Source organism: Hippichthys cyanospilos, chromosome 2 (genome assembly GCF_059441005.1).
Source record: "Hippichthys cyanospilos isolate Australia breed blue-spotted pipefish chromosome 2, RoL_Hcya_1.0, whole genome shotgun sequence".
NCBI classification, from domain to species: domain Eukaryota; kingdom Metazoa; phylum Chordata; class Actinopteri; order Syngnathiformes; family Syngnathidae; genus Hippichthys; species Hippichthys cyanospilos.
Window position 1 is genome coordinate 7,227,712 of NC_142370.1, and position 26,616 is coordinate 7,254,327.

The 26,616-nt window shown below is 43.2% G+C and overlaps 2 protein-coding genes across 3 annotated transcripts; one reads left to right on the forward strand and one right to left on the reverse strand.

Annotated features, from left to right (window-relative positions):
* Positions 1-888: 888 nt before the first annotated feature.
* Positions 889-10,737, forward strand: gdi1 (GDP dissociation inhibitor 1). The gene is made up of 11 exons (XM_088402824.1): positions 889-1,196; positions 2,850-2,957; positions 3,031-3,130; positions 4,231-4,365; positions 4,437-4,635; positions 5,502-5,633; positions 5,710-5,809; positions 6,010-6,181; positions 7,076-7,220; positions 7,277-7,331; positions 7,916-10,737. Exons 1-11 carry the CDS (start codon positions 1,152-1,154, stop codon positions 8,066-8,068), a joined length of 1,344 nt encoding a protein of 447 aa, XP_088258950.1. The 5' UTR covers positions 889-1,151; the 3' UTR covers positions 8,069-10,737.
* On the reverse strand, positions 10,575-26,036 carry itih6 (inter-alpha-trypsin inhibitor heavy chain family member 6). 2 transcript variants are annotated; one of them, XM_088402810.1, is made up of 17 exons: positions 25,859-26,036; positions 25,085-25,120; positions 23,632-23,786; positions 20,585-20,695; positions 19,473-19,723; positions 19,170-19,339; positions 18,977-19,093; positions 18,089-18,260; positions 15,677-17,116; positions 14,860-14,892; positions 14,749-14,766; positions 14,633-14,680; positions 14,526-14,555; positions 14,360-14,401; positions 13,726-13,839; positions 12,901-13,284; positions 10,575-12,263 (listed from the first exon to the last, which is right to left on the reverse strand). In XM_088402810.1, the coding sequence occupies exons 1-17, from the start codon at positions 25,967-25,969 to the stop codon at positions 12,013-12,015; spliced, it is 3,483 nt and encodes a 1,160-aa protein (XP_088258936.1). In that variant the 5' UTR covers positions 25,970-26,036; the 3' UTR covers positions 10,575-12,012. The 2 variants fall into 2 exon arrangements, with proteins under 2 accessions (XP_088258936.1, XP_088258927.1); XM_088402801.1 differs by having other exon boundaries at positions 14,360-14,452.
* Between the last annotated feature and the right edge of the window lie 580 nt (positions 26,037-26,616).

The following is a 26,616-nucleotide window of genomic DNA, read 5'->3' on the forward strand; positions in this document are numbered from 1 at the left end:
TTTGACAGAAAGATTTTGAAGGAGGGGCAGACTGAAGTTGCTGACAATGAGGCAGTGGGTACGGGCATCCATGTACTCCTGATGAAGGGGCATTCTGATGTGAGCCACCCAAGGGGAAACTTGAACTTGTTTTTATCATAACATCACAAAATGTGACCTGGATGTGAGAATAAACTCTCCATATTATAAATAAAATCATCAAAAGAAGGAAAAACAAAGCCTACAAAAAAGTTGGTATACACTATGACAAGAATACAAATGGAACACGAAGGAGGATTTCAGATTAAATTGGTGTATTTGTTGGCATTCTTTTTATCTTATTTAACAAGAAAAAAAATTACACCAAAAAATGTGACTTATGCTTTAACATGAAACGTATACTACAATAAGATATCTTGTGACAATGTGCACTTGAGAACAAACTAGCGATGACGTGCAGGTACACCTGGCCACTGTCCATGGTGCTGCCTTTCTGTCCCAATATGCAACAATAAAAGCAACGCAGACGCGCGCGCGCGGCAGCGATACGCGTAAACGGAACGACCATCGCGCAATACCAACAAATTACGCGTTTATATTCAATTCTCGCCATTTTCTGTACGGAAGTGTGTGGAAGCAGCTCACAGCTGTGGTGGCGGAGGGATACTGAGCCTTCGTCCACGTAACACTGCGCCTACAACTGGAAAGATAGGATAGAAAAAGAAGACCCCCCCCCCAAAAAAAATAAAAATAAAAGAAAATGTTGTGCGTTGTGGTCTTTTTCAACTCCATAACGAGCCCCGGATCCGAGCGACTGTTTAAACCGCAGGGCAGGCGGCGGCCATTTCCTGCTCCGAGTCTATTGTGAGGAGGGAGGGCGGCGCACTATTTGGCGACGCGCAGGCAGGTCCAGTGTTCCAGAGCGCTGCAGGGTCCGGGCCATTTTTGCTCGCTGCTCGCCACTCTCTCACATCCTCTCCTCTGTGGACGTCTTCTTCCACATGAACACAAAACACATTTCGAGTACCAACCAGCAGCTGCACGAAGAACACGACACTTGCTAGCCTTTTCCCCCCTCCGGCGAGACTTCTCTTCATCTGCGTTTCTCACAGAGAGAAAAAAAAGCGAGAGAGAAAAAGAGGGCGAGACGGGAGAGGAGGCGAGACAACAACATGGATGAAGAATATGATGTGATCGTTTTGGGCACCGGACTCACAGTAAGGCGTCCAGCTTCATTTTTTTATCTTTTATTTTTTTTGCATCCCGGTGTTGTGACTGAGCCTGCTCTCTGTTTGGCCATCGAGGCCAGCAAAAAGCGTCAAATTCCGATCCCTGCCGCCGGTGCGTTGGTCGCATGAGAACGTGCTGTGTCAAATGTGCATTTGGACGCCCCTATGACGCGTGGAAGGGCTGGGGGTGGACAGCAGTGTTGCAGCCTGGAGCATCTTCTAGGCGTCACCCCTCGCCTCGCCTCGCGGCCGCTGCAGGCCAGCGAGGCGAGGCTGCTTCACGTCACGTCAGCGCATGAATTGTGGGGACATTTCATTTCAGTGGAAAAAGTCGCCATTCGAGGCGCACGAGCCTGTTCGAGTTATGCTATGTGTCTGCCGTGAACACGTCATCGTGACACGCACATTGGGCCTGCCTGACAATATTCCTCTTTTTTTTTCTTTTTTTTTTTTGCCAAGAGTCAAAGTAGAGAATTGGTGAAGCCTGAGTTGGCGCATGCGCACATTACCCTGCCTCTCCCTGCATCCGTCTGTTCACTCCCTGCATCACTTCCGCTAGTTGGGAGGGGGCTCAGTTTATTCAGGGGCCACTTTCACCCCGATTTTTACTCAAATGAATTGGGCAGTTTATTTGTTGTCCAAACAAATAAGTTGTCTACATTTTCAAGATTGTTTTGGTGCAAACCATTGCAAATACATTCTGAATATATTTGCATTTATTATCTTGTTGTGTATCATTCGACATTTCTTAACACAAATGAATGCAACTTCAACGAGTTTTCAATGTGCACTTTTTATCCTGACAAGTAGGATGTCCATCCCCTGGCTAAATTTAGGCAGTCGGTTGTGCAGATCCAACACAATATAGACATAGTGCAATTTTTTGCTTGTATTTCAAATTGTTATTTCAATAATCAAATCTTTTAGAGGTGCAAGTGTCACGCAATTGATCATCTCATTAATGATCATTTTTAATAACTAATGGGTTAAAGACTTTAATTCTCTCATCAGATAATAGATTTGTTTAATGCTCCATTAAATGGAATCATTGTTTTCATCTCGCATTATCATCTTAGCATTTCGGAAAACATTTATCACAATTTTTTTGCCTATTTTCTGTGGTTATCGACCAAACAAGTCACGGAATCATGCAAAAAAACAAACAAAAAAAACAAACAAGTGCGTTTTCTGCAGTCCTTTTTATTAGTTAAGAGATGGAATACAAGTTGCTTTGTTACATCCAAGACATCAATTAGTCAACAAAATCTTTGACGGATTACTGGATTATTAAAAGTGTTAGTCACAACCTCTGTTGATTATGTAACATATCGGATACATTATTGTTTTAATTTCTACCTTTTTAATGAAAAAAAAAGACATTATATAGGATTGACAGTGGAGAAAATGCTCAAACATAACATGAATGAGTGCAGCAAATTGGAGTGGTGCTTAGCACCACTTGGGTTCAATTCCAGCTTTCCTGTAATGGTTTGCATGTTCTCCACGTAGAAAAAAATTTGAAAGAAAAATGTATTCAGTACATCAATTTTTATTGGATGACCAAAACAAGCCCAATCGTGAAAACAAAGTAAGCGTGGTTCTCCTAATGGCGGTGGGTGACGGAAAAATGCTTTTTTGCAGGAGTGCATTCTGTCCGGGATCATGTCCGTCAATGGGAAGAAGGTTCTGCACATGGACAGGAACCCTTACTACGGAGGCGAAAGCTCCTCCATTACCCCGCTGGAAGAGGTGAGGCCCGCTCCCCCGTGTTTTCATTTGTACGACGTGGCGCCTTCATGTGCGTCTGGCGCTTTCCCAACAGCTCTACAAGCGCTTCACCCTCCCCAACAGTCCGCCCGAATCCATGGGCCGAGGACGTGACTGGAACGTGGATCTCATCCCCAAGTTCCTCATGGCCAATGGTCAGTTTGGATGGCGCCTCCACATACCACCTTTGATTATTTTTATTAAACAATATTGCATTTAAAATGGTATAAAATTAGCATGTAGATGAACTATAGCCTTGACATTTATACGACTAGAACACTAACACTAAACACAATATATACCAATGTGTGCAGGACACCTTTAGAAAAGTGTGTCATTAATTTTCCAGTGCATTTATGGATTTATGGCATCGTTAACAAGACACAAATCACATGAGATGAGATTAAGTCCATAAGAATGAGACAGGATGAATTATTTTGCAAAATTTGTAATATACTAAACTAAACCAAAATATCATCATACAGGCCATTTGAAAGTAATCTGTAATCTGAGCATCTTGTATTTCTTGTGTATTTTTGTAGCACTGCAGGCTATGGAGTATTTAGGTAGTCAGATAAAAATAAGCATTTAAAAAAAGTTTTGGTTTTTTTTTGCTTGGTGAATAACAAATATAAACACAGAAGACCAAAAAACACATTTTCACTTAATTATAAATGCTGACTTCCTATGTATTTTTTGATAATCACACATATATATATATATATATATATATATATATATATATATATATATATATACATATATATATATACTGTATATATACACACAGTACCGGTATATATATTTGCACAGACACACACACTACTACTACAGGCCGCAGTAATCGCTAAACTATATCGCCAGCGTGATTAAGTCCTTTTTTAGCTTCTGAATTAGTGATTGAACATGAATTGAGTAGAACATCGTGTTGACTCACCACTACTGGAGAAACATTCTATGGGTCAAGTTAGTCATTGTGGCCACGTGAACAAATTTGAAAGTCATCAAACAATTTACACTTGTCAAACTTCTGTTTGAAGTTACGCAGAACCATGTGTCAAGCGCTAACCTGTACTGTCACGCTGTCAACTTCTCTGCCGGTTTCAAATACCAGGCAAGCCGACTACGCTGGTTTAGCTAAATGTTTTCGCATCGTTCGTGTCTTCTTTGCTAATCGGTTCAGGTTAACTCCCATTAAAATGGTACAGACGAAATGCTGATTGTTGTTACTTGATGCCTTTGTGTGTGAGCACAGGTCAGCTGGTGAAGATGCTGCTGTACACAGAAGTGACTCGCTACCTGGACTTCAAAGTGGTAGAGGGAAGCTTCGTCTACAAGGGAGGGAAGATCTACAAGGTGCCGTCTACTGAGACCGAAGCCTTAGCTTCAAGTGAGCCAAAACCCATCCGCTAGTCCGCTAAGCGGGGCCTCCATATCTAACCCCTGCACTTCAATCTCCAGATTTGATGGGAATGTTCGAGAAACGGCGCTTCCGTAAGTTCTTGGTGTTCGTGGCTAACTTTGACGAGAACGACCCCAAGACATTTGAAGGCGTGGACCCCAAAACCACAACCATGAGGGACGTTTACAAGAAGTTTGACCTGGGCCAAGACGTCATTGACTTTACCGGCCATGCCCTCGCCCTCTACAGGACAGATGAGTAAGTGCGCCCATGTGCACCTCCAATAAAACGTCCCGTCCTAGCTCTTTCTGTATTTCAATTTACTTTGGAGCAGGTCCAATGCATTATTATAGTTTTTTTTATGTCAGTTTTTTTTTTTTTTTTAGTTTTAACTCACTGCCATGGACGAGTACACTAGGCAATTATATATTTTTTTTTACCGGGGATTGATGGGGGAGAATTTGATGCTACTCCACAGTAAATTTCAATGTTGAAACAACTTTACAGATGAAAAGTGATGGATGGATGTGTCTATTTTAGATGTGCTTGAAAACAATATCCTTTGGGTCTTGACAATGTCAAAATGCTCTGAAATGGCTGGCAGTGAAATATTTTGTTTTCAAAGCCGCTTTGTTCATTTTTATTAATTTTTGTCTTTTTATGTTCACTTCTTTTGCTTTCATTTTTCGTATTACATTTAGCTTTTTTTAATTTAAAAACATCCATCCACAAATCCGATACAGGTCATGTGACAAGTGAATGAATGAATTGAAGTGCAGTGCCCAACAAACAGTGCTTCAACAGTTTGATGCATCACAACCCAAACTAACTCAAAAAGCTCCTTGCTTGCCGAGTTTGTGGCTTGAATTACTGTTGAGAAGTATGAAACTGTTGTACAGTCGACCATTTTGTACTAAATGCAGTAGAGGTGAAAGGTTTTCACTGAACTTACAGTAAGATTTACTTCTTAAATGTGGTTTCAATTAGTTTTTGTTATAGAATTTTGGTTTTAAGTTTATATAAAAAAAATGTGTGAATAAGTGTGGTGGTTTCAAATCTGAAGCGATGCCTTGGCGAATGATTTCAAGATGACATCATGCTGTTTGTTGTATGTGTGTGGTCAGGTACCTGGATTTTCCCTGCCTGGACACCATCAACCGAATCAAACTGTACAGCGAGTCGCTGGCGCGTTACGGGAGGAGCCCATACCTGTACCCCTTGTACGGCCTCGGAGAGCTGCCGCAGGGCTTTGCCAGGTGCGGTGACGATTTTCATCTGTATGCTGTGGTAATGTATGCGCGTGACTCAACACTTCATATTCACGCCATTTAGATTGAGCGCCATCTACGGAGGCACCTACATGCTGAACAAGCCCGTGGATGAAATTGTTATCGAAGGCGACCGCGTGATCGGCGTCAAGTCCGAAGGCGAGGTACGTTGACACTCACAAGGTCCAGTTACAATTACACTTTCAAATACTAGCTTGTGATAGCACAAAACCTTTGGAAAAGAAAGTTCTGATTAATAATGCGGTTGTCGAGTATAAACGAATCAGCAAAATACAGCTGTTGCATTTTCACATTTTTTCTAGCCACGTGTAAAAGAGAGTGATTTGAGTGAGCTTTGCTGCAGGTGGCTCGCTGCAAGCAGCTGATCTGCGACCCCAGCTACATCCCCGAGCGTGTGCGCAAGGCGGGCCAGGTGATCCGCGTCATCTGCATCCTCAGCCACCCCATCAAAAACACCAACGACGCCAACTCCTGCCAGATCATCATCCCCCAGAATCAGGTCAACCGCAACTCCGGTGAGCCACGCTCGACATGGCACCGCGTCATCCTGTCACGTTAGCCAATCTGTATACAATCCGTATAATTTTTCAGCAAATTCACCAGGCCGCAAATGGCCTGTTAAAAAAAACAAACAAACAAAAAAAACATCCCTCGAGTCATAGTTTGGACTCCTCTGCATCAGCGATTTAAAGCTCAGATGATTAATGAAAATAAAATAAAACTGTGCACGATAGCTCTTAATATTGTTCTTGTTCAGTGAACAACTTTTCAAAGAAAAAAAAATTAAGTGCTACAGTTTTTGTTGTTGTAAATTTTAAAACAGTTATATACCGTATAACAAGCAGGTTTCTCTTTGATTTTGATTCATTTAATACTGCACCACTAGAATTGAAGAGGAAAGTACAACTATTTGATACGGTAAAACATTGAGGAAATATGCGATTTATTGTAATGAAGTGAAAAAGTGATTTCACCCCCATCATTCTTGATATAAATCAAGATGTAGAGATTGATAGTTTTTTCTGTCTGAGTTTGAAATGTCTGACTGTATTTGAATGCATCATACGTACCATGTTTGCGGCTAATGCTAACGCTGGAGACTTGTGCCATATCATACAATGACAGTTTTTTTTTCTTCTTTTCCCTCAATTTGACTTTAACGAAATAGTGGTTTTCTTGCGTCCTTAATCAGCGAAAGAATATGATTTGTTTTAATGGCAGTGTTTTGATGTTGGCAGAGACGTGATGTGATAGCAATAAAAAAAAAAAAAAGTTGCCAGCTGCTAAGCCTTCACAACACATTGGCAGTGTCACATGATGTTGCGTTTTTACCAGCGTACACTTTTTTTTTTTTGAACTGTTGTTTTGTGCTTCGCGCGTGTCCGTGACTATTGCGGTGCTCTGTGCAGACATCTACGTGTGCATGATCTCGTACGCCCATAACGTGGCGGCCCAGGGAAAGTACATCGCCATCGTCAGCACCACGGTGGAAACCAGCGACCCCGAGTCGGAGATCCAGCCCGCTTTTGAGCTTCTGGAGCCCATTGACCAAAAGTAAGTCCTTCCCTTTCCGACATCAAGCGCCACCGTAACCGTTTCTTTTCTTGCAGGTTTGTGGCTATCAGTGATCTTTACGAGCCCACGGATGATGGCACAGAGAGCCAGGTGAGATGCCACTCACCAATAGTTGGACAATTCATTGCCACAGGGTTTTCTCAATCACAGTTTCCTAGCTGATTTTTGTTGTTTATTTAGTATTGTTTAATATTGTTGGAACCAAACCAAATAAAGAGATTTTAAACAGGATTTCTGCAGGTATTAGCCAATCCAATTGAATGTTTTTTAATGTTGTGGTAGGAACAGTTAATCTTTCTCAAATCAAGAGCAAATGAATTGGAACATAAGACATCACTTTTGCTAGTTGCCTTAATGTTGTTAAATTTTATTTGGGGATCTACATTTATTTAATTATATCTACATAATTAGCACAGCTGTTTTGTCTTCTTTTTTTTAACAACACTTGTCCTAAAATCATTAAACATACCTATCGTTGTTTTCCGAAGTAAAATCAGATGTTTGCGCTTGTTTTTTTGATTGAAAGGGACAGAGACCTCCAGAAATCACAAAAAGTTTCCTGTTGAGAGGCCAAAATCAAACGTTTTGGACGATTTTGAAAACGATAAGTCGGGTAATTGCGGAAGCTTTCGCTCTGTTGCTCGTAACAACAACGACCTGGCATTTGTTGGCAGATCTTCGCCTCCAGGTCCTACGACGCCACCACTCACTTCGAGACCACCTGCAACGACATCAAGGACATCTACAAGCGCATGACGGGCAGCGACTTTGACTTTGAGAACATGAAGCGCAAACAGAACGACGTCTTCGGCGAGGACGAACAGTGAGAGGGAGGAGGCTGCGCTGGCGAGGGGCAAAAGGGGGGGGTGATGGCCAAGTTAGAATGAAGGCGGCGTGAAACGAGTGCTGTGCTCTGCCCGCCTTTTGCCGCCTTTTCCTTCCGCGCCGCCATCTTTCCAGACACGCACACACACACATGCCACAGTCACCCATAAACGGGGCTGACACGGTCCTTCATTTCATGGTAGAAGCTATAATCACGTCTCGTCGTCGGTAGCAGTCCATTTAGAAGGCAGGCTTTATTTTTTTTCTCTCATTCTGGTTCACGGCTTTGTGTAGAAACTTCCGGAAGGCTCACGCGCATGCATTATAGTCACACACAGTCATATGGCGCATACGACACGGCTGGACCGCGTGGCACCTGGCAGCCCCTCTTTTTTTTTGTTTTTTTTTCTCAAACGGCGTACTCGTACGGCGACTTTGGGCTGAGCCACATGCTAATTTTGCCATGCTAATGTGTTCCCCTGGCGCTAGCAGGCCAGCCAAGCGGCCGATTCTTTTCCGTTTCTCGGTTAACGTGTCACATCCAATCTACCAGTGAGCTTGTCGGAACACTGAAAAGGATTCCAGAGGTTGTTTGCTCGTTTTCACCGCCTGAGCTTTTGACGTTTACACAGGCCGGGTTCAAACCGTGCTTGAGCAGAAAAAACGTTGAGCGTAGACAAGGTAGAGGTGAGAATTAGGCCTGATTGCGGCCATTGCATGTTCAAAAAATGTGAAGAGGTTTTGTGCAAGGTTTCACTTGGAGTAGAGGAAGACTGAAATTTTGTCTGAAAGTTGAAAGTGCCGGAAAGTGTCCTAGTTAAGATGTGGCAGTCGCTCAAAGGCCTAATGTAGTCAGGTCCGGAAAACTATGGGACATTTTTTTTTTTTTTGCCAGTAATTACCTCCGCAAGAGAATTGAAATGAAAGCAGAAAACGTGTCACATGCAGAATTTGGCTGCTGGACGAATGACAACATTTTGCATATGCGCGTCCTTTCCACTTTTGAAGGGAGCAAAAGTAACGTGAGAGATGAACAACCCCAACCCAAATTTTGCTCTTTGAAAATTTGGTTGTAAAAGGTCTTCAAGCGGCTAGGGAATCAAGCGACGTTAGCAGATGCTAACGGTCTTCACTTTTTGCTAGGACCACCTGGCCTTCACTTATGTGTGAACTTGGCAAGGGAAATGCGTGCTCGCTTGTATTCGGGTCAGAACATTCCATTCTTTGCCTTCAAAGTATCATTTTGAAGGTCACTGTCCATCCGCAATGTGAAGTTTTTTTTTAAGGACGACAGCAATTAGTGAAGGCCAATTACAGGAAAAATAATGTCATCAAAATAAGCAAAACGTCTTTAATCATGTTTGCTGAATGTTTTTTTTTTTTTTTACATCTTAGCTGTAAAATTGTAGTGATGGACAAATGACGTTTCATGAAACACTAGTGATATATTTTGATTCCTCTAGATAACACTCTAGATTTAGAAAATCAGTGAAGCTCCCAGCTTCATCAGCATGGTTTAAAAGTTAAACCGCTCGCTAGTTTTCTGCAGAAAAATAGATCAAAATATTGAAAAAATGCTCCAATTTCACAGTCAGCAGAATTTCTTAATATTATTTTTCAAATGTGAAATATCAGCGCCAATAATCACTCTATCCTTAAAGCTGTACATCCGCAAATTTGCTCCCTTCAAAAGTAGAAGGCACAAACACCAAATGTTGTCATTGCAACGTGGCATTAACCTGATTCGGATGGAAAGAAGCTCAAATTCAAGCAGAATATCTGCACTTGAAGCACATGGTTGGTTTAATTTCAAATTCATCGTGGTGATGTTCTGTTCTGAGAGCAGGTCCCTAACTGTAATTAAAGGGCGGCTTTGAGGAGAGAAGAACGGCGAGATGCCTTCACCATGACAAAGCCGTAGAGAAGAGGCGCCCCTCAACAAACAAAGCGACACGCCGCTATTTGCTTGAAGCCTTAATTTGGGGTTTGAGTCCAATCTTTAGGCCGTTACGTTGCTCGCTAGCTTACTTGCCGCCCTCTAGAAATTTTCCTCGAGCATCCCGCCCTGTGTCATAATTCCGTTATCTATTTCTTCAAGTTCAAAATGCTATACAGTGCAGTGGTGTCATTTAGCGTGTTGTGCTAGCAAGCGAGCAATGGCGTGCGCTCCATGCCATCCTCCCTCGTTACGTTTGCGTCACGCTTGGATCGACGATTAGCGACCGCGGCTCAAATCGGGACGTGAACGCTCGTGTTTTCCCGCTTTCACACTCTTGATTCATCGTTTCACTTAACATTCTTTGTGTGTGTGTGTGGACAAATCTGAAAATAACTGGAATGTGCTTTCCTTCATGAAAATATTGACCTGCCTTCCTCAGCATACACTGCTTAACATCTTTATTTTTTTTAATTTATTGAAAACAAAAAGCCCCACATGTGCTTGTACTGTTTTAATTCTAATTGTTTGGCCTTTGAGAACCACTATTGACAATTTCCCTTTGAATTGACTTTAAAAAAAAAAATAGGCCGAGTAGTAGAAAACTTTCTGTCCTTGTTTGATCACTAGTATGTGAACAATGCCTAATGTCTTGTGTAACAAATACAATGAATTAAAATATTAATTAAATGATAGAAAATAAAAAAAAAAAGCACATGGCGAAATCTGGAAAAAGGGTGTGCCTTTTTTTTTTTTAAGATATAACCAATGGACGGCTACAACGATACTCTTTCCTGCATGTTTACTAAAAGAAGAAAACATGACTGCTCATAATACATGCTGACTTGATTACAAATGACTTACTGTGATGAAACAAAAAGGAACCATTCCGATTATTGCTGCCATACAAAAAATACGTCGGGGCGATCATGTGGACTGGAGAACAAGCAGCTTAAAATCAGGGGTGTCAAACATAAGGCTGGTGGGCCAGAGCCGGCTGTCGGGGTCCAATCTGACCAGTGGACGGAGAGTACACCAAGTGCGATTTTTCAATTCAATTTCAATTATTTGCACCATTATCATTTGTTGCTTTACTTTTTTTGTTTGATTTGTTTTTTAATCTTTTTTTACATGTTGTTTTTTTTGTGATGTTTGATTCAGCATTTTTTTTTTGTCCCCTGTATTGTGTGTGCGTTTTTTTAAAAATGTGTTTGTGTTTACTGTTTTTCTCTATGCTTGGTTATTTTTTTATTTTTTTTTGTGATTTGCACCTCCGGGTTACCATCGTACACTGATCCAACTTCAATAACGTTCTGAAATGCCTTCATCCTGATGCACATGCGAAGGCTAAACGTTTCCAAGGTTCAGGAGTAAAGTTAGCAGACTTCGTTGCAGTGTGAAAATTAGAGGTTGTGGCGTCGTAGAATTATTCGGCGACACCAAATGTCTTATGATGGCTACGTTTACAAGGAGGCTTCAACGAATGCAACCTACTTCCCAAAACCTCCCGCTTGACTTTTTACTGGTGATTCTTTAGGCTGTAAAGTACAAATGGATGCGAAAACCTCTGTCAAAATCATTTAAAAAGTTGTTTTATGAAAAGTACAGTATGAAGATCCACTTTTGCATATGCGGACATGAAAAACAGATTGATGAAACTAGGGGAAACCACTCATTCTTGTGGACAAATTTCAGATGTCTTTAGGGTTTATATTTCTACTTCTTTGCACCGAAAGAGCGAGGAAAAAGTTGGACTTGTCCACCTCTGGAGTGACCGTGGCCCCTGAACTCAATACGAGTTTGACACCCCTGGCTCAAACGAGAAGGCACTTGCGCGTTTCTTTCTTTGGATTTTGTACATGCAGTCTGTCATCTCGTTTCAAGGCAAAAGCAGACTGCCACAAAAAAACGTGACAATGCCGTAGCAGTTTCTTTGTGAAACCACAATGTCACCATGGACGGCGAGCCCTGCGGTCGCTAGGCGACGGGGCGGAGGCCGCCGGGTTCGGATTACACGCTGTCCACCACGTAACTGGCGTACGGGTGACCCAACAGTCGTTCTACCTCCGACTTGGGCACCACCCAGCACTGGTCCACGTGTCGCCGGAGTAGCGTGTCCTTCAGCATCTTGTCCTGCAAGGTGACGGGCAGCAGCTGGAGGCCCCGCCTCAGGACCCCTCGGGCCAACGTCCCCTCTTCCTTTTCCCTGTGATGATCATCGCTCGTCGGTGTGACGCTCAAGGCAGCATGCTGGAACTGGCCTGCGCACAGTATGGATATGAGATGTTAGGAATCACTCTCGAAAGCGTTATTTAGGTTACACAGAAATTGGAGCACATTTTCTGTCTTTCCGTGAAATTTCTGTTGTCTGCTGTCGAGCTCTATTTTAAAATAAAATTGCTGTTTTAACATTTACTCTTGATCTCTTTGACGTTTTGGATTGATGACATGGACTTAGAACCTGACTCAGACTCAAAAAAGGTGGACTTCATTACAGCCCTAGTTTGGTTTTTGCAAAATTTTCAACAGCCGGCATATTAAAATAAGGCTGGTTTGCGCCGCTGTGGGCGTGAACACAGCCAACGTTAAAGCAACTCCTCTCATTCCCTTTAAATGTGGCACGCTGTATGCACAAGCTGGTGTATTCAAAAAAGGCTGGTTTGCGCCACTGTGGGCGTTGAACACAGCCATTGTTGCCATTGTTAATCAAAGCAACTCCTCTCATTCCCTTTAAATGTTGCACACTCACACCTCGAACGAGGACATCTCTGCGAGAAAAAGGCGGCAGGGATCCGTATGTGACATGAGCATTGGCGCTGGCCAATGTGGCAACAGAAAACAACGAAGTTAGTAAAAGCGCTTTACTGAGCCGGTGGATGACGTGTTGCGGCGGCTCACCCAGCAGGCCTCCAGCGGTTGCCGACAAGCCTTGCCCGCGTGTGATGTAAAACCCCAAGTGCGCCATCTGCAGGTAGCTGGGGTGCTTATAGCGGTGGAAGAGAACCAGGAAGTGCACGTCCTCAGCCAGCTGGATTCGGCAGCCCCGGCTGTCGTCCATGGCCACCGTCACGCCCCGCCTCGTCAGCGTTCCCGTTTCGTTGACGCTGAGGGCGTCCCGCCCCTCGCCTTCCACCGTCACCTCGTCCAGAGTCACCGTGATCGCGATGACGCCCGAGCGGCCAGCGGCTGTCGAGATGCTCAGTCGGTCGAAGTAGGTTCGAGGGCGGCTTTCGTGCCCGCGCTTGGGGGGAGCTCCGCTCAGGTGGCCGTCCACCAGCAGTCCTTCAAAAGTTACAGACACACACAAAAAGCAAACTGTAGGGCATTTTTATATTAGCAATAATGGGGAAGACATTTTGGACTGAGTTTCATTTTGAGAATTAATTAATTTGTTAATAATTATATATATATATATATATATATATATATATATATATATATATATATATATATATATATATATATATATATATATATATATATATATGCTGAGAGGAATTTGTGCTGGTACAGCAACACACCATAGCTGAAATCTGATGGACAAATATTAATAATCTTATTAATACTACATCTACTAACAGTAAAGAAAGTAAAAATAATAATCCACAAACGATAGCATGCTTAAAAACAGTATTTTAAGCAAAGCAATTGGAAGAAATATACACATATATCCAAAGTGCCTGGAAAAATTAGAAGAACTGGCGCGGCAGAAGAGCGAAATACCTCTTTGTGGGTCCTCTACCAGCCTTAGCACATCGTTAGCTTGGCCATCGACGGTGAAACACAAGTTGTGTTGCTGCTTTGGCAGCTGGAGCACAAAATGAGGATCTCCATCAGCTGGAACACAAACGGTGGTGCAACATTTCAACTTGACATGTGCTTGTCTTAAAGGGGAAGTCAAAACTATTTCAGTCTGCAATAATATCGTCCATGCAAATTCTCTGGTTTAAATAAGGTGTAATGATTGATATAGTGTTTATAGTGTTTGTGGATTCCATCTCAGGGGGTAGCGATTTTGCCACTTGCTGTCCCCCGAAAGTGACATTACAGTTGCTGGTAAACAACGACCGAAAACCTGATTCCTGAGTAACTGCAATGAAATTTTTTGCAAGTGCAAAATGGTCAGCCCCCGTGATGGATAAAAACATGTAGATTAGAAAGATTAGATAGAAATGTAATATTCATCAGAATGTCATATTAAGACCAGTCGGGAAACATAGAACATATCGGGAACAACATTTTGGGGTTGACTTCCCCTTTAAATCTTGATCCATCAGTTCGAGCACACTGAAAAAGCAACGGATTAGTTTTTATGTTGGAGCAGTAAATTAAAAAAAAAAAATAATGGGCCAGTCACCTGATGAGGAGAAATGCTCGGCGCTCAATCTGGATGGAGGTTCTAAAAGCACAAGACATTCAACTAAAGGACAGTCTTCTTCACTCCCAAGCACTGAAATCAACAACATGGACGGATGGCTTTGTGACAGGTCACAGCAATTTAAACCTTGACAACGGATACCTACCAAACGATTCTGTGTCAGCGGCGTTGCTCCCTAAAAAAAAAGAGAGGAAAAGAGGCAGGCATGTTGTCAGAGCAGAAATTGGTCTCAAACTCACGTTTTCAACTTACATGCATCGTAGTTGAAATCGTAGTCGTAGTCATACGTCGCGTCGTAGTCTGGACAATGCAAACCGCAAAGTTATTATGAAATTGTTCTTTATCATACTCGGATTCATCGTGCTTACCTTTGACAAGGTCAATATCTGTGTAATAAAAAGACACATTCGTATGAACGAAGATAAAGATTGTAATGAATAAAATGAGCTATTTTTGAAGACAGAAAAACTTGTATTCACCCTTTCTCTGGATCTGAATGGAGGTGGCGACATCTAGCGGAAAGATAAAGAAAGGCTAATTTTTGGAATGGAACTGCAGTCCTAAATACATGTAAATGTTTGTATTTCTTTTCGTTGTGTAATTTTACAGTCATAGTACGGTGCAGATTAACAGTACATGCTCATTAGGTGTTCCTTCTGGGTTAACTTGAAATGTTGCAATTTGTTATTAAGTGTACCAAGATCTCAATAATTAACTCATTCAACGCTAAGGACATATTTTCATGTTTTTTAAGAGGCCGGATATAAAATCCCAGACACTTGACTATTAAATCGATACTTAAGTACATCTAGGACATTCAATCCCAGATACTTAAGGGATTGAACGTCCAAACTCGTAAAAAAAAAAACGTGAAAATACGTTCCTGGCATAGAATGAGTTACAAAAAACAACTCTTAAAAACAGTTGGGTTAAAGCTAAGCGATTTTGGGTAAGAAAAACGAAACAAAAAAAGACATGCCCAATATTTGCGTCAATTTGACCTAAACGTCTGGGGTTGTTTTGCATGAAACACCCAAAAGATAAGTTGTTTTTTGTAAAAACGGTGAAAAATTAAGAAAAATATCCTTTTATTGTACATGTATGTATAAGAGATACGGTACCTATGGAAATCATGATTAACCATGATCCAAAATTTGAATAAATTTCCCATTCTAAGCATTATTTTTTTGCGTTAGTACAACTGTGGCTATTGTGAAAGGATAAAAAAAAAAGTTGTGCTGAGTATTGGCCTGACTAATTTGATGGAGGTAAGGTGGAAGAAAAGTTGGCATTTACCCAGAAGGCCTGCCGCCTCCCACAGCTTGGGGCCCTCGGTCACACCAGGCATAGGCGCGAAGGTGGCGGCCACCAAGGTGGCAGCGCTGAAGCCCAAGTCGTTCTCTGCTGCAGCCTTTGTAAGGTTCCCTTCTAAAGCTGGGGCAGGGACGGGCGTGGGAGTGGGCGGCGTGAGCACAGACGGGAAGTGCGGCGGGATGCCGGTAACCACCGGACGGGGAGATGCCGTGCTCTCTAAATCCGTGCGCCTGGTGGCGGGCGGGAGGGCGGGGATTCTCTCGGGGAGGGCGGGAGGCGTAGCGCTGCTTGCCACTGTTGGCGTTGTAACGGGCAAAGAGGGCGTGGAGACCTTTTTGGGTGCGGGAGGCTGGGCTGTTTTTGGTAAATGGAGCAGAGAGCTGGACAATTTCCCAGCAGGAGGTGCAGAGGTGCTTTTAGAAACATTGTGGGAATGCTTTTTACCCGATAATGGCGCAGAGGGTGGTTGAATGGCAGCCAGGTTGGGAGTTGGCGTTGTTTTCACAGTTTTAGCGGCGGGAGGAGGTAGTGAAGGTTTTTTAGCTTGTCTGGGAGGGTTCAGCTGGTTGCTTCTGGGGTTCGAGTGGGACTGGGGCTTCTTTACAGCAGGCGTTTTGGCTTTCGCCGTCACAGTTATCGTAGCGGACGCAGAAGGCTTGGCGGTGGTCGGGGCGACTTTGTCGACATCGGGCTTGACGACCACTAAAGACGTGACGGGCGTGACGAAGTTGTACTCCAAGGAAAGGTTGGTGGCTTTGTCTGCCAGGAGCTTTTGGGTCACGGCGTCGGTGGTGTTGAGTTTGGCCAGGAGCAACTCTTTGATGGTGAAGTAGGCCCAGAGACGACGCACGAATCTGGACATGCCTTCAGGCGCTCCCGAGCAGTCTGGCGAGCGCCGGGTGTTGTTGAGGAAGACGTCCTTCTCCAGCTTCACTCTCTGCTTGGAGCCGCTGGCAGAGAGGGACACCTTCAAGTCCTTCAGCCCCGCCGAAAGCCGTCCGGCCACCACCAGCTCGGAGCCTCGGAAGTAGTTCGGGAAAAGAGAGCGGGTGACGTCGAAGGCCTGCTGGTCCAGATAGTCCAGCTGGACGTCGGACAGCAAGGGGCTGGCCACCTCGTCGTAGAAGCCCTTGAGCTGCAGCGCGGCGTCGGCGTCCTCGTAAACCATCCGAGCCACGCCGCGGTTGTCCAGAGCCAGACGTTTGAGAAGCGGGAAGTCGGCGTCGTCCCCGAAGGCCAGGCCGAAAAGAGAGGCCGAGGACAGCGCCGTCTTGGCGTTACTCAGGATTGCGTCGCTGGCCGTCACACCCATCGTGGCCTCGCCGTCGGTGAGGAAAACCACCAGAGGGACTCGGTGAGAACCAGAAGACGGAGGCTTGACCAGCTGGGCAGCCGACAGCAGTGCTGCGTTGATGTTTGTCCCTGATCAGAGAAGGTGCAATAAGCAAAGATGAAAGACAAACTTGAGGAAGACCACAAAATCATCAGAAATTGTATTAGTGCTGACCTAGCGACTGATAGATGGGCATTTTACATTTTTTGGCTGGTCCGTCATTTACAGTCCCGTTGGTACGCGGACCCCATTTTGTCATTGTCGGTCTCGTTTTTAGAAGTTTACCCAAAGTGTAATTGTTGTCCCGTCAGCCAAATGTTTACGGCATTTCTGTTATCACTTTCAACACCAAAGTCCACCGCTTCAAAATAAACAAAAAACAACCTTATCTAAGAAAATAACAAACTTTTGCTGGGCTTAATTTAGATCATGCCGTATCGTAGGAACATTTTAAAGTTATCTTGCTAACAGCCAATCAGAAAGCGGTTGTCACTTTTGCGATGCGCTCATTGGTTACTTGAATGGAAAGGCATCCCAGATTCCTTTGCTCAATGATGTGCAAGCGATTTATTCATTCAAATCACATTTAAAGACCCAAATGACACAAACATGTTTAATACTTAATTCTAAACATTGCTTTGAAACCATGACTTTGAAACGCAGCACAAATATTGACCTTTAGAATCAAATATTGAGTTTTGCTTTGTGTAATACATTACATTTATAGTTATTCCTGACTATGCTTGCTGCCTATTTATACTGGGTTTATAATTCCACGCACCCAAGTATATGGCAGGCTAAACATTTCTCCGAAACGGTAGTATGATTACAACAACGGGTTGAAATGACTGATGAAGTATACTGTTCCGTGGGATTTAGTACGTTGATTTTAAAATGTTTTTGTCATTCGGTTTGATGAGCTTTGGCGATGTGCTAGCAAACTAGTCAGGCAGGCAAACAATAGACCAAAAACCTTGGCTTAAATTTGGGACATTACTTCTGATGTAAAACGTTAAAGTGTTGTAAAGGTCAGTTTTGGATAAGTAATGATGCAGACGCACATCCTTCCGCAATAATCCTCTTGACGAACTCCTTGGCGTCTCGCACGTTCTGCCGAGTGGCCCGCACCGTGCGTCCTTTCTTCCAAGTGTGAACCTTGTCTGAGAAGGTGACGATGTTAAAGTGGTCTCCTTCCCTTAGGTCCTCGAGAATGGTGTTCATCGCCTGCTTGGTCTGCTGACACAAACCAGAAATGGACCACACTACATCAAAACAAAATGATTGAATAGGGATTCGCCGTGCGGATTTCTATGACAGCAGCAGGTTAACGAGTAATTGTTTTACTATTATGTTCTTACTTACTAACCCTCCGTTATTGCTTTAGCTCAAAGTTAGTGTCAAAGTCTGGTCCTCAAGGGTCCTTCATGTTTTCTCTCTTCCTTCTTTTCCTGCCTCCCATCTTCATTTGTTTTCCCTTTCCTCCCTTCACATCCTCCACCTTCCCTCATTCCTCCACATTCCTTCCTCATTTATTTATTCTTTTCTTCCTCCCTTCCCTCTCCCTTTCCTTAATTCCCTTCCTTTCTTCCTCCCTTCCTTCATATTCCTTCCTTCCTTTTTTCTCTCTGTTATTCCCTTTGTTCTTTCACTGCTTCCTTCCCTCCCTCTCTTCTTCCTTCCTTCCTTCCAAACTTTGGAAAGTTTTTTGGTTCTCAATCTCTCTTTTGAACAGTTTTTACTAGCCTATGATCTCAAAACTGAAGCGTGTGAGGAGCACACACCTAAGTTTAAAAAAAAAAATCTTAAAGGAAAAAAATCTGTTTTTCTTTAAAACCATACTGAAAGATAAATATAAAAGAGATGATCTGTTTCAAACTGTATTCCGATTTCGGAATGAGTTAAGAATGAGGAGCAAAGCAAAGCATCGGCATGATCATATTTGACTTGACCTGTTTAATTTTAGTGCCGATCATGGAGCCGCTGACGTCGATGACAAATATGACATCCTTAGGAACCACGGGAAGCCCTCTGGGTGCAAAATAATGCACAAAGTAGCCGTCAAACACCTGACAAGGCCGAGAAAAAAAATGTCAAGGCGCACGCCTCTACTTGACATCTTTGGTTTTCGATGAAGTCGCTCACCTGGATGTCGCCCATCAGGTCTGTGAGGTTCACATCGTATTGAATGACAAAGTCCGCATTTAGACCTTTGGGGGAAATGCTGATCTGCTGCTGAGGAGTGGGAGCGTAACGAACACGAGCGCAGCCCTCGCCCTCCTCAACATGAGTCGCGGCTGGAGCATTGGCTTCACCTGCCAGAACACAGCAGTTAATCATGAACTCGTTCAATGCCAAAGATGTATTTTTACGTTAGACCTAACAATACAATTATAAATGTCTGAATGCGGTCATTGTGTATGGGATGACTTCACGAGGCTCGCTTACTTTGACTATTGTTGTGAGACAGCAATCTGCTTGTGCGAAGGGGAAGGACCTTGATGAAGGCCACGCCTGTCGGCTCGGCGAGGCTGATGTCTAACGTCAGGTTGGTGACGGGCTGGCCCGGACGCAGACCCAGGCTCAGCTCGTAGCGGCCCAGGCGGCGAGGGAGGAGCTCCTCGTAAGTCAGACAGAAGGACATCCGTGACCCCGCTGGCACGCTCACCGCCACGCGGAACTTCTCAACCTCCCGCTCTCTAGTGGAGAAAATGCAGCGTTGCCCCCAAGAACCACCGCAACTTCCACATTTACAGGGCTCTGCTAAAGTCATGGACTTCCAACCGCTGTGGTAATTGTTCTTGAACTTTCACTGCGCTTCTTGTTATGATGATATTACACGTTTGTTTATTGACCTGCTTTAACTAGGAATTTTTAATCTCCCTGCTTTGTCCTGTGTTTTTTTTTTTTTTGTCTCAACTATTATTTTAGCCTCCTGTAGTATTTTTCTTCCAAAATTCTAACTCAATTGACTGAATTTTCTTGATGAGGATCCCTGGAACAAGTGGGAAATGTCGTGCCAATCAATCTTGTCTTTAGAGGATTTGGCAGGCATTATTGGAATCCTGATAACTGGGATCTTTATTGGCCTTGGTGGGTACCTGATTTATCGCAAAATTTTCCAGAAGGTCGCAGCCAGATTGGAGAATAAACTGATGGTCTTTTTGAATGGTTTGGGATGAACGATCAACACGCAGGCTCAGGCGACGAGTGAGCTCAATTGCATTTTAGAGTTCTCGCTCAAAACGGTTGTCACTGTGGAAAAGTTGGAGTCGGTTGCTTAAAAACTCAAGGTTGACTGAAATGTTTGTCGGCCTGTTCCACCTCCCACCAAGTGCCCTGATATGAACATGATGTTTTTATGACATCGAGATGATGTCCCTGGCATATCAGCCAATGGACACTCCATCAAACACAAATCATCAGGCAATAATAGAATAAAAACCAAGCAAATTCCCGCAACAATGGGGATTTTAAACACACCACTGTGGAGTCACCAAAGCTCATTGGCGGCCCAGGACTTTTTCACAGTCGAACATATTCTCATGTGCGGAACTAACTTGGTGGCAAGCAGACCGGCTGTTTTGCCGTGCTTCTTTGCAGCATCGTATATTTTCCTGGCCATGGCTCGTTCCTTCACCTGGGCTGCGTACACCTTGCCGCCGGACGTGCTGATGGGGAAGGGTCAAAGACATCCAGGAGATGACCTCATCACAACAAACACCACACTTTGCACTACAAAAAATGAATATTGGCATAAAACATTATCCTGAAAATCTAATCAAAGGGGAAAACAATGCACCCAACAGGCACATCCACAGTTCTCTGCTAGGTCCTGCTGACATACAAATATATTCAATATGATATGTTTCAATTATAAGAATTCACCAAGTTGTAACCTTTGAATCAGAATTAACTAGAATTAACAAATTGAAGTCTGCCTCATAACAGTGAGCTAAAATATCGTTAAAGAAAACATATTTCAACATAATCCTACTTAAAAGGACAGTGCAGTTCCATTTAGTGATGAACTAAAAATGAATTTACTTCAAAAAGATGTTTTATCACATCAAGAAACACTTTTTTTTTTTTTTTTTTTTTTTACATACTCAAATCATTGCTAACGCATCACAAAAGGAGACTGACATGTTTTGCAGCCATCAATGTGCTACATATACCCAAAGAAGAACATTGCCGTTAATTCATTATCATTCATCCCTCATATAATACGTCTCTAAGTCCATGGATGTGATACAACCGTATTCTTTTTCACAATCCTATATTTCACAGCTTGGTCTTATGGGGTTGCATACATATCAGCGTAAAGTGCTAAATAGAAGGGTGGATAATTGAGCTCAATGGGAATTACTTTTTCCGAGCAATTTGAAGTCGGCGCCGTGTCACTAAATGGTAGCGCACTTGTACACTTCACCTTCATTGTGTGAGCGGCACAGCAACACACATGTTGCTTGTTAGCAGCCGCTGGCGTGTGAAAAGTGGGCGTGCTCCTAAACAGGCCGGGTGGAAAAGTCATCAGGCAGCACCCAACAAAATCCCTGAGCCCTAAATCATACAGCCCACTTCCTCATTTCTGCTGACCACCGGGGTCACATGACAAGGTGCTATATTAAGGTCAAATCCTCAGAATAAATACATTCTGGGAGAAAATAAACTTCAAACAGCAGCTAAAATAAACAGGCGGGCATGAAAGGCGACTTGTCCGGGAGACGTGCGTGAGAAGGTTGCGGTGGAAAATGGAAGGCGTTTGTGCTTGTGATTCCGAGTTAACTGGCAGTTCTGTGTCCGCCAACAAAGCCTTCTAAGTTTAAAACACAACATTTTCCCTTCAGTGGCACAGGTGGGAAAGTTAGCGAAAATATGAATAGATGAACAACAACAACAACAACAAAAAAGAAATAGCAGCACACTTGCATATAGTTAAAAAGTTTCAAGGTGTGTGTGCAAGCATGTGCGCGAACTTGGCAGCGGGCCTCGGTCAACTGTGCCGCCCTCGAGCCGCCAAGGACAAACTGCTGCCGGTTTCTGCGTGGCGCGCACAAAATGCGCCATTCACAAGTGGCTTCCGAGCGCGCTCTTGACTTATTTGCTTTCTTTATATTTAGCGCTTGAAACGATGCCCTGCCCCCTCACGCCTTGCGTAATTCCTCGCAGCTTCTTCTATTTGCTCTTGAAATGAATGCGCTTTGGTCCGAACTTGCGGCCGTGCCGAAGTTGGAGGAAAACATCCCCACTCACTGGGCCATTCATAAAGTTCACTTGCGGATATTCTGGTAACTAGTGTGCTTGCTTTGAGACACAAATGACCAGACGTGTGGGGTTGCCGATTTTTCTCCTTGAACTTGTGAGAAAAACGTGAGCTGCGAGTGCCGTATTTTGGCAGTAAACACAGATGAAGTCACTTCGCAACAAGCGGCAGTTTGCTAGCATCTATCAATAACTGCTTGTTCTCACAATGGTTGCAAGAGTGCTGGAGCCTATCCCAGCTTTCTTTAGGCAGTAGGCGGGGTACAGCTTGAACTGGTTGCCGGCCAATTACAGAATCAGAATCAGTATTTGGCCACATAAAATGATGTGGTGGGCCGGATCTGGCCCCAGAGCCTTAAATTTGACATTTAGAGTTGTTATTTAGAGTAACCAATCAACCTTTTTTTTAAAGACAACTTGCAAGTTCACTGTTCAAACCAGAAACTTAAGTCAAACCAGTATTTTGCGGGCCACATGAAAGGATGTGGCGGGCCGGATCTGGCCCCCAGGCCTTGAGTTTGACACCCGTGATCTAGAGTGTCCAATAAAGCTACCATGCATGTTTTTGTCAGTTATCGAAAAACCCAGAGGAAAACTCATGGAAGTACAGGAAGAATATGCAAACTCTACACAGGATTGAGGTAGCCGGAAGGGAACTGCAACCCCTGCACTGTGAGGCAGACATGCTAGCAATTGTTTTTTTTTTTTTTAAAATAAAGCTTCAAGCCTTTCGTAGACTCTCAAATAATAAAACAATACTGAAATTATAATAAAACTACAAGGGAACTCAGCTAACCTAATGCTAACCTACAATGGGAAACATCGTAGGCACACATGCTAACTATTAGCATAAATGTGGTGGTGTTGTTACCCTTTAAAGGTCAGGTTGTACGTTTTCATCAGTTTCCATGACTTTTAAAAATCATAATTTCATTGGTAATATGTATACATGTAATTCCCGGGAAGTTGTTTGATAAAAACTCGGTTTTTATGATCCAAGTGTTTCTGAGGCTACCAAAGCTTGAGGCATCTCAGATCTAGTTAATGTATCCACCGCTAGGGCTACAGGAGAATAGCTGAAAAACAGGTTACACCAGACTGATACAGCACAATTCTCTGGGACATATGTCAATCCAAGAAGCAGGAGATTTCAACATAAAGAACTGATATCTGCGGCAAGGGTGGATGATTCAAAGCGCAGAGGAGGATACATTCAGAATTGTATATAGTGATTAACCTGTGGTCAACCTACTATATAAACACGGGTATGCTTTGGTAAGGGCTTTTCGAGGTCTCAGGTAGTTCTCAGGCCTCTTACTGTATACTGTGAATATAGACTTACATGGAGAAGTTGGAGATGAAGGCAGAGGAAGGCAGGTCCACCTCGAAGGCGGCCTCCTTGGTGACGGCCATCTGGTTCCAGATGGAACTCTGCACAGTTGTGACGGCGTAGCGGGACATCACCCAACACCTGACATGGTAGTCCGTCACCTTTAGCTGCAAACCAACATGAGAGAAAGGGAAAAATTCACGCATCTTTATCTTTTTTAGATATGTGCTCATGACTATTGCGTTTTTCTGTAGTTGTAAAGTTTGCACATCAGTCGCTTCAGTGTGTCGTGCCATCACCAGAAACAAGGCCCTTCAACTACAATGAAAATAGCAATTCCTGCTGCATAATGAGATCTACGTATATATATATATATATATATATATATATATATATATATATATATATATATATATATATATATATATATATATATATATATATATATATATTTATATATATTTATATATATATAAGATCTTTGAATCCGAGCAACAATACGAATGAACTGTTAAGCTAACACTGCTGTTTGTCAGCTAACGGCGTCCCAGCAACGGTAATATTTGGTTGGCTAACGTCGTGCTAGCAACATGTGCAAGGGAGTTTTCAAACTTAGACCTGATAGACAAACTAGCCTAGCTATTAGAATAAAGCTAATAGCAATGTAGATGGATTTAAAATGGAAAAAAAACAACCATTGTTGTTTGTTTGGAGATATTGGAGGTTCAAATACTGTAATTAGAAAGTAAAAATATTTAAACTGTCAACACGCTGACATGCGTGACGCTTAAGACGTTTGACTGAGCGAAGTGAATACGGCTTTGTCAATAAATGATCAAGATAGATAGATTTTTGGATTGTGTTGTTTTTTTTTTTTTTTTCAAAAAAGTACGTTAAGTAACCAATTGGAGTTGTTTTGGTCATTTCGTTGGTAATGTCAATCCGAACTCACTGATGTGTAGTTGGAGACAAAAAGTGCAGGGCAGAAAGCCCGTTTTGTCCTGCTACCAGCTGTGCAGGACAGCACAGTTTGTGCTTGTGTTTCTGTCAGGGACAAAGCAACACAAAGCGACTCCCCACATGCTCTCTGTGGATCTCGTCTTGTTTACCCGGGACAGGCCGACGCCTACGTTGTGCGTCGGACCCGCCTGCTGCGATTTGAGAAGCTCGAAGTGGGTTCATGTGCACGTTGTGTCATTAGTAGTCGTTTAATTAATTAAATGTAACTATAATTAAAAAAAAGCTTTTTACTTTGAATTTATTTGATTGTGATTGTTCAAACTGTAATTTGTAACACTGTTAAATATACTTCATGAGGAAGAAAACCACTGCCTTAATTGAGTTGTTTTTTTCTTGGCACTTGGTGTGGAGATGTTGAAAAGCTTGCAGCTGGCTTGGCCAGGTGTAAACACACGATTGGTAAAATGATGAGGACAACAAAATGCAGTTCAGGTGGAAGACTCACCGCAGGTCTGGCCGCTTTACTTTGCCGTTTGCCTCTCTGCAACAGACAGAGAGAAGCGGAGTAAGGGCGGAGCTACAGGGAGGCCAGGGGGAGCAAGGACATCCCTTGACATTCTGCGGCCACTTCCAAAATTAGGGGAATTTTATGTGCTTTTTCTGATGTTTTTACATTTTGTTTTTATTTTTTAATTCACAACATCATTCAAAATACATGTGCAATTGCTCTGAATGCAGACTTTTAAATAATCTGTTTTGTTATGGATAGTATGACAAAGCAATACCGTTGCATGCAGGGCCACCACTCACTGAGATGTTCCCTGGCCACCCCAAAGAAAATTTTCAGGCTACCCCCCTGAAGAGGAGTGAGCAAAAACAACAACAACACAAACTCCTGTGGTTTAAGGTTGGGGTCTCACAGGTCTGAAGTTGCGGGGTTTGCTCTGCATGCCATGAATCCCGGCCATTCACCAATGGAGCGGAAATTAAGAAACGCTCGCGCTGTACTGTGCGCGCTGCTTGGTTTTAAATGTTCATTTGGCACAAGTCAGTGCTGTGTCAATACATGACCGCACATCCGGGGATTTCGCACAAATACAATTTGACGTGTGGAAACTGCGAGGGAAGCATTTTACTTTCTGTCGTCATCAATTTTAAACACATTTCGTCAAAAGGATTTACAAAACATTTAACAAGAGTCCAAAATGAATGCACCAAAATGAAACCTGAAAAAGTTCAGTGATGTAAAATGGCATTAAGAGAAAAAAAATGTCCTCACCCTTGGAAGATTTTGCCCAGGATGATCCGAATAATCCCGAGATAATCCTTCTAGTGCGTAAAACAGGAAGAAAAGCAACATGCACCGAATGCTCCAAAGCATCCTTTCCATGATCAAGCGACTTTTGAGGCGCTCAAACCAAGAGAAAGATCAAGTCCGGAGCAGTGACGCACCTCACATCGTAACCACCAACTACTAGGCTCACGCGCGATGCCCGCCCGCCCGCCCGCCTGCTTTGCCTGCCTGCCTGCCTGCCTCTTGCTTGGGGCTCCCACTCCCTCCCCCCGTCCTCGCGCCAAATATTCCTGTAGCTATAGAGTACAGTGAGCAAAAAGATGTCGAGAAGTTGCAAAAAAAAAAAGTCACTTTGAAGAGAGCTGGTTCTGTGCGCCGTGGAAATTTCGCGGGCTGCTGCCGCTCTGATTTACGAGCGAAATGATGGATGGCTGACACGAACTCGCAGCTCGTTTAGAAAAAACAAGAAAAAAGAAAGTACCAGCGCAGTTGTGGCGTCCTTTCCTTTGAGCCCCACACTGGAGCCCATTGACTTGCACGCACGCACACGTGGCCTTTACCACAACTGGCAAAAAAATGATTCACGCTCTCTACTTAACGTGTGCTACAAATAGCTACTTGTCCCACTACTAGAAGTACCCATTAAAAAAAGTGCTAACTAAAATAATAATTGTTGCCTTGAAGTATAAGAGCCTAGCCTAGGAATAAATAAAAAATATTTGGCTAAACTAAAATATTTGGCT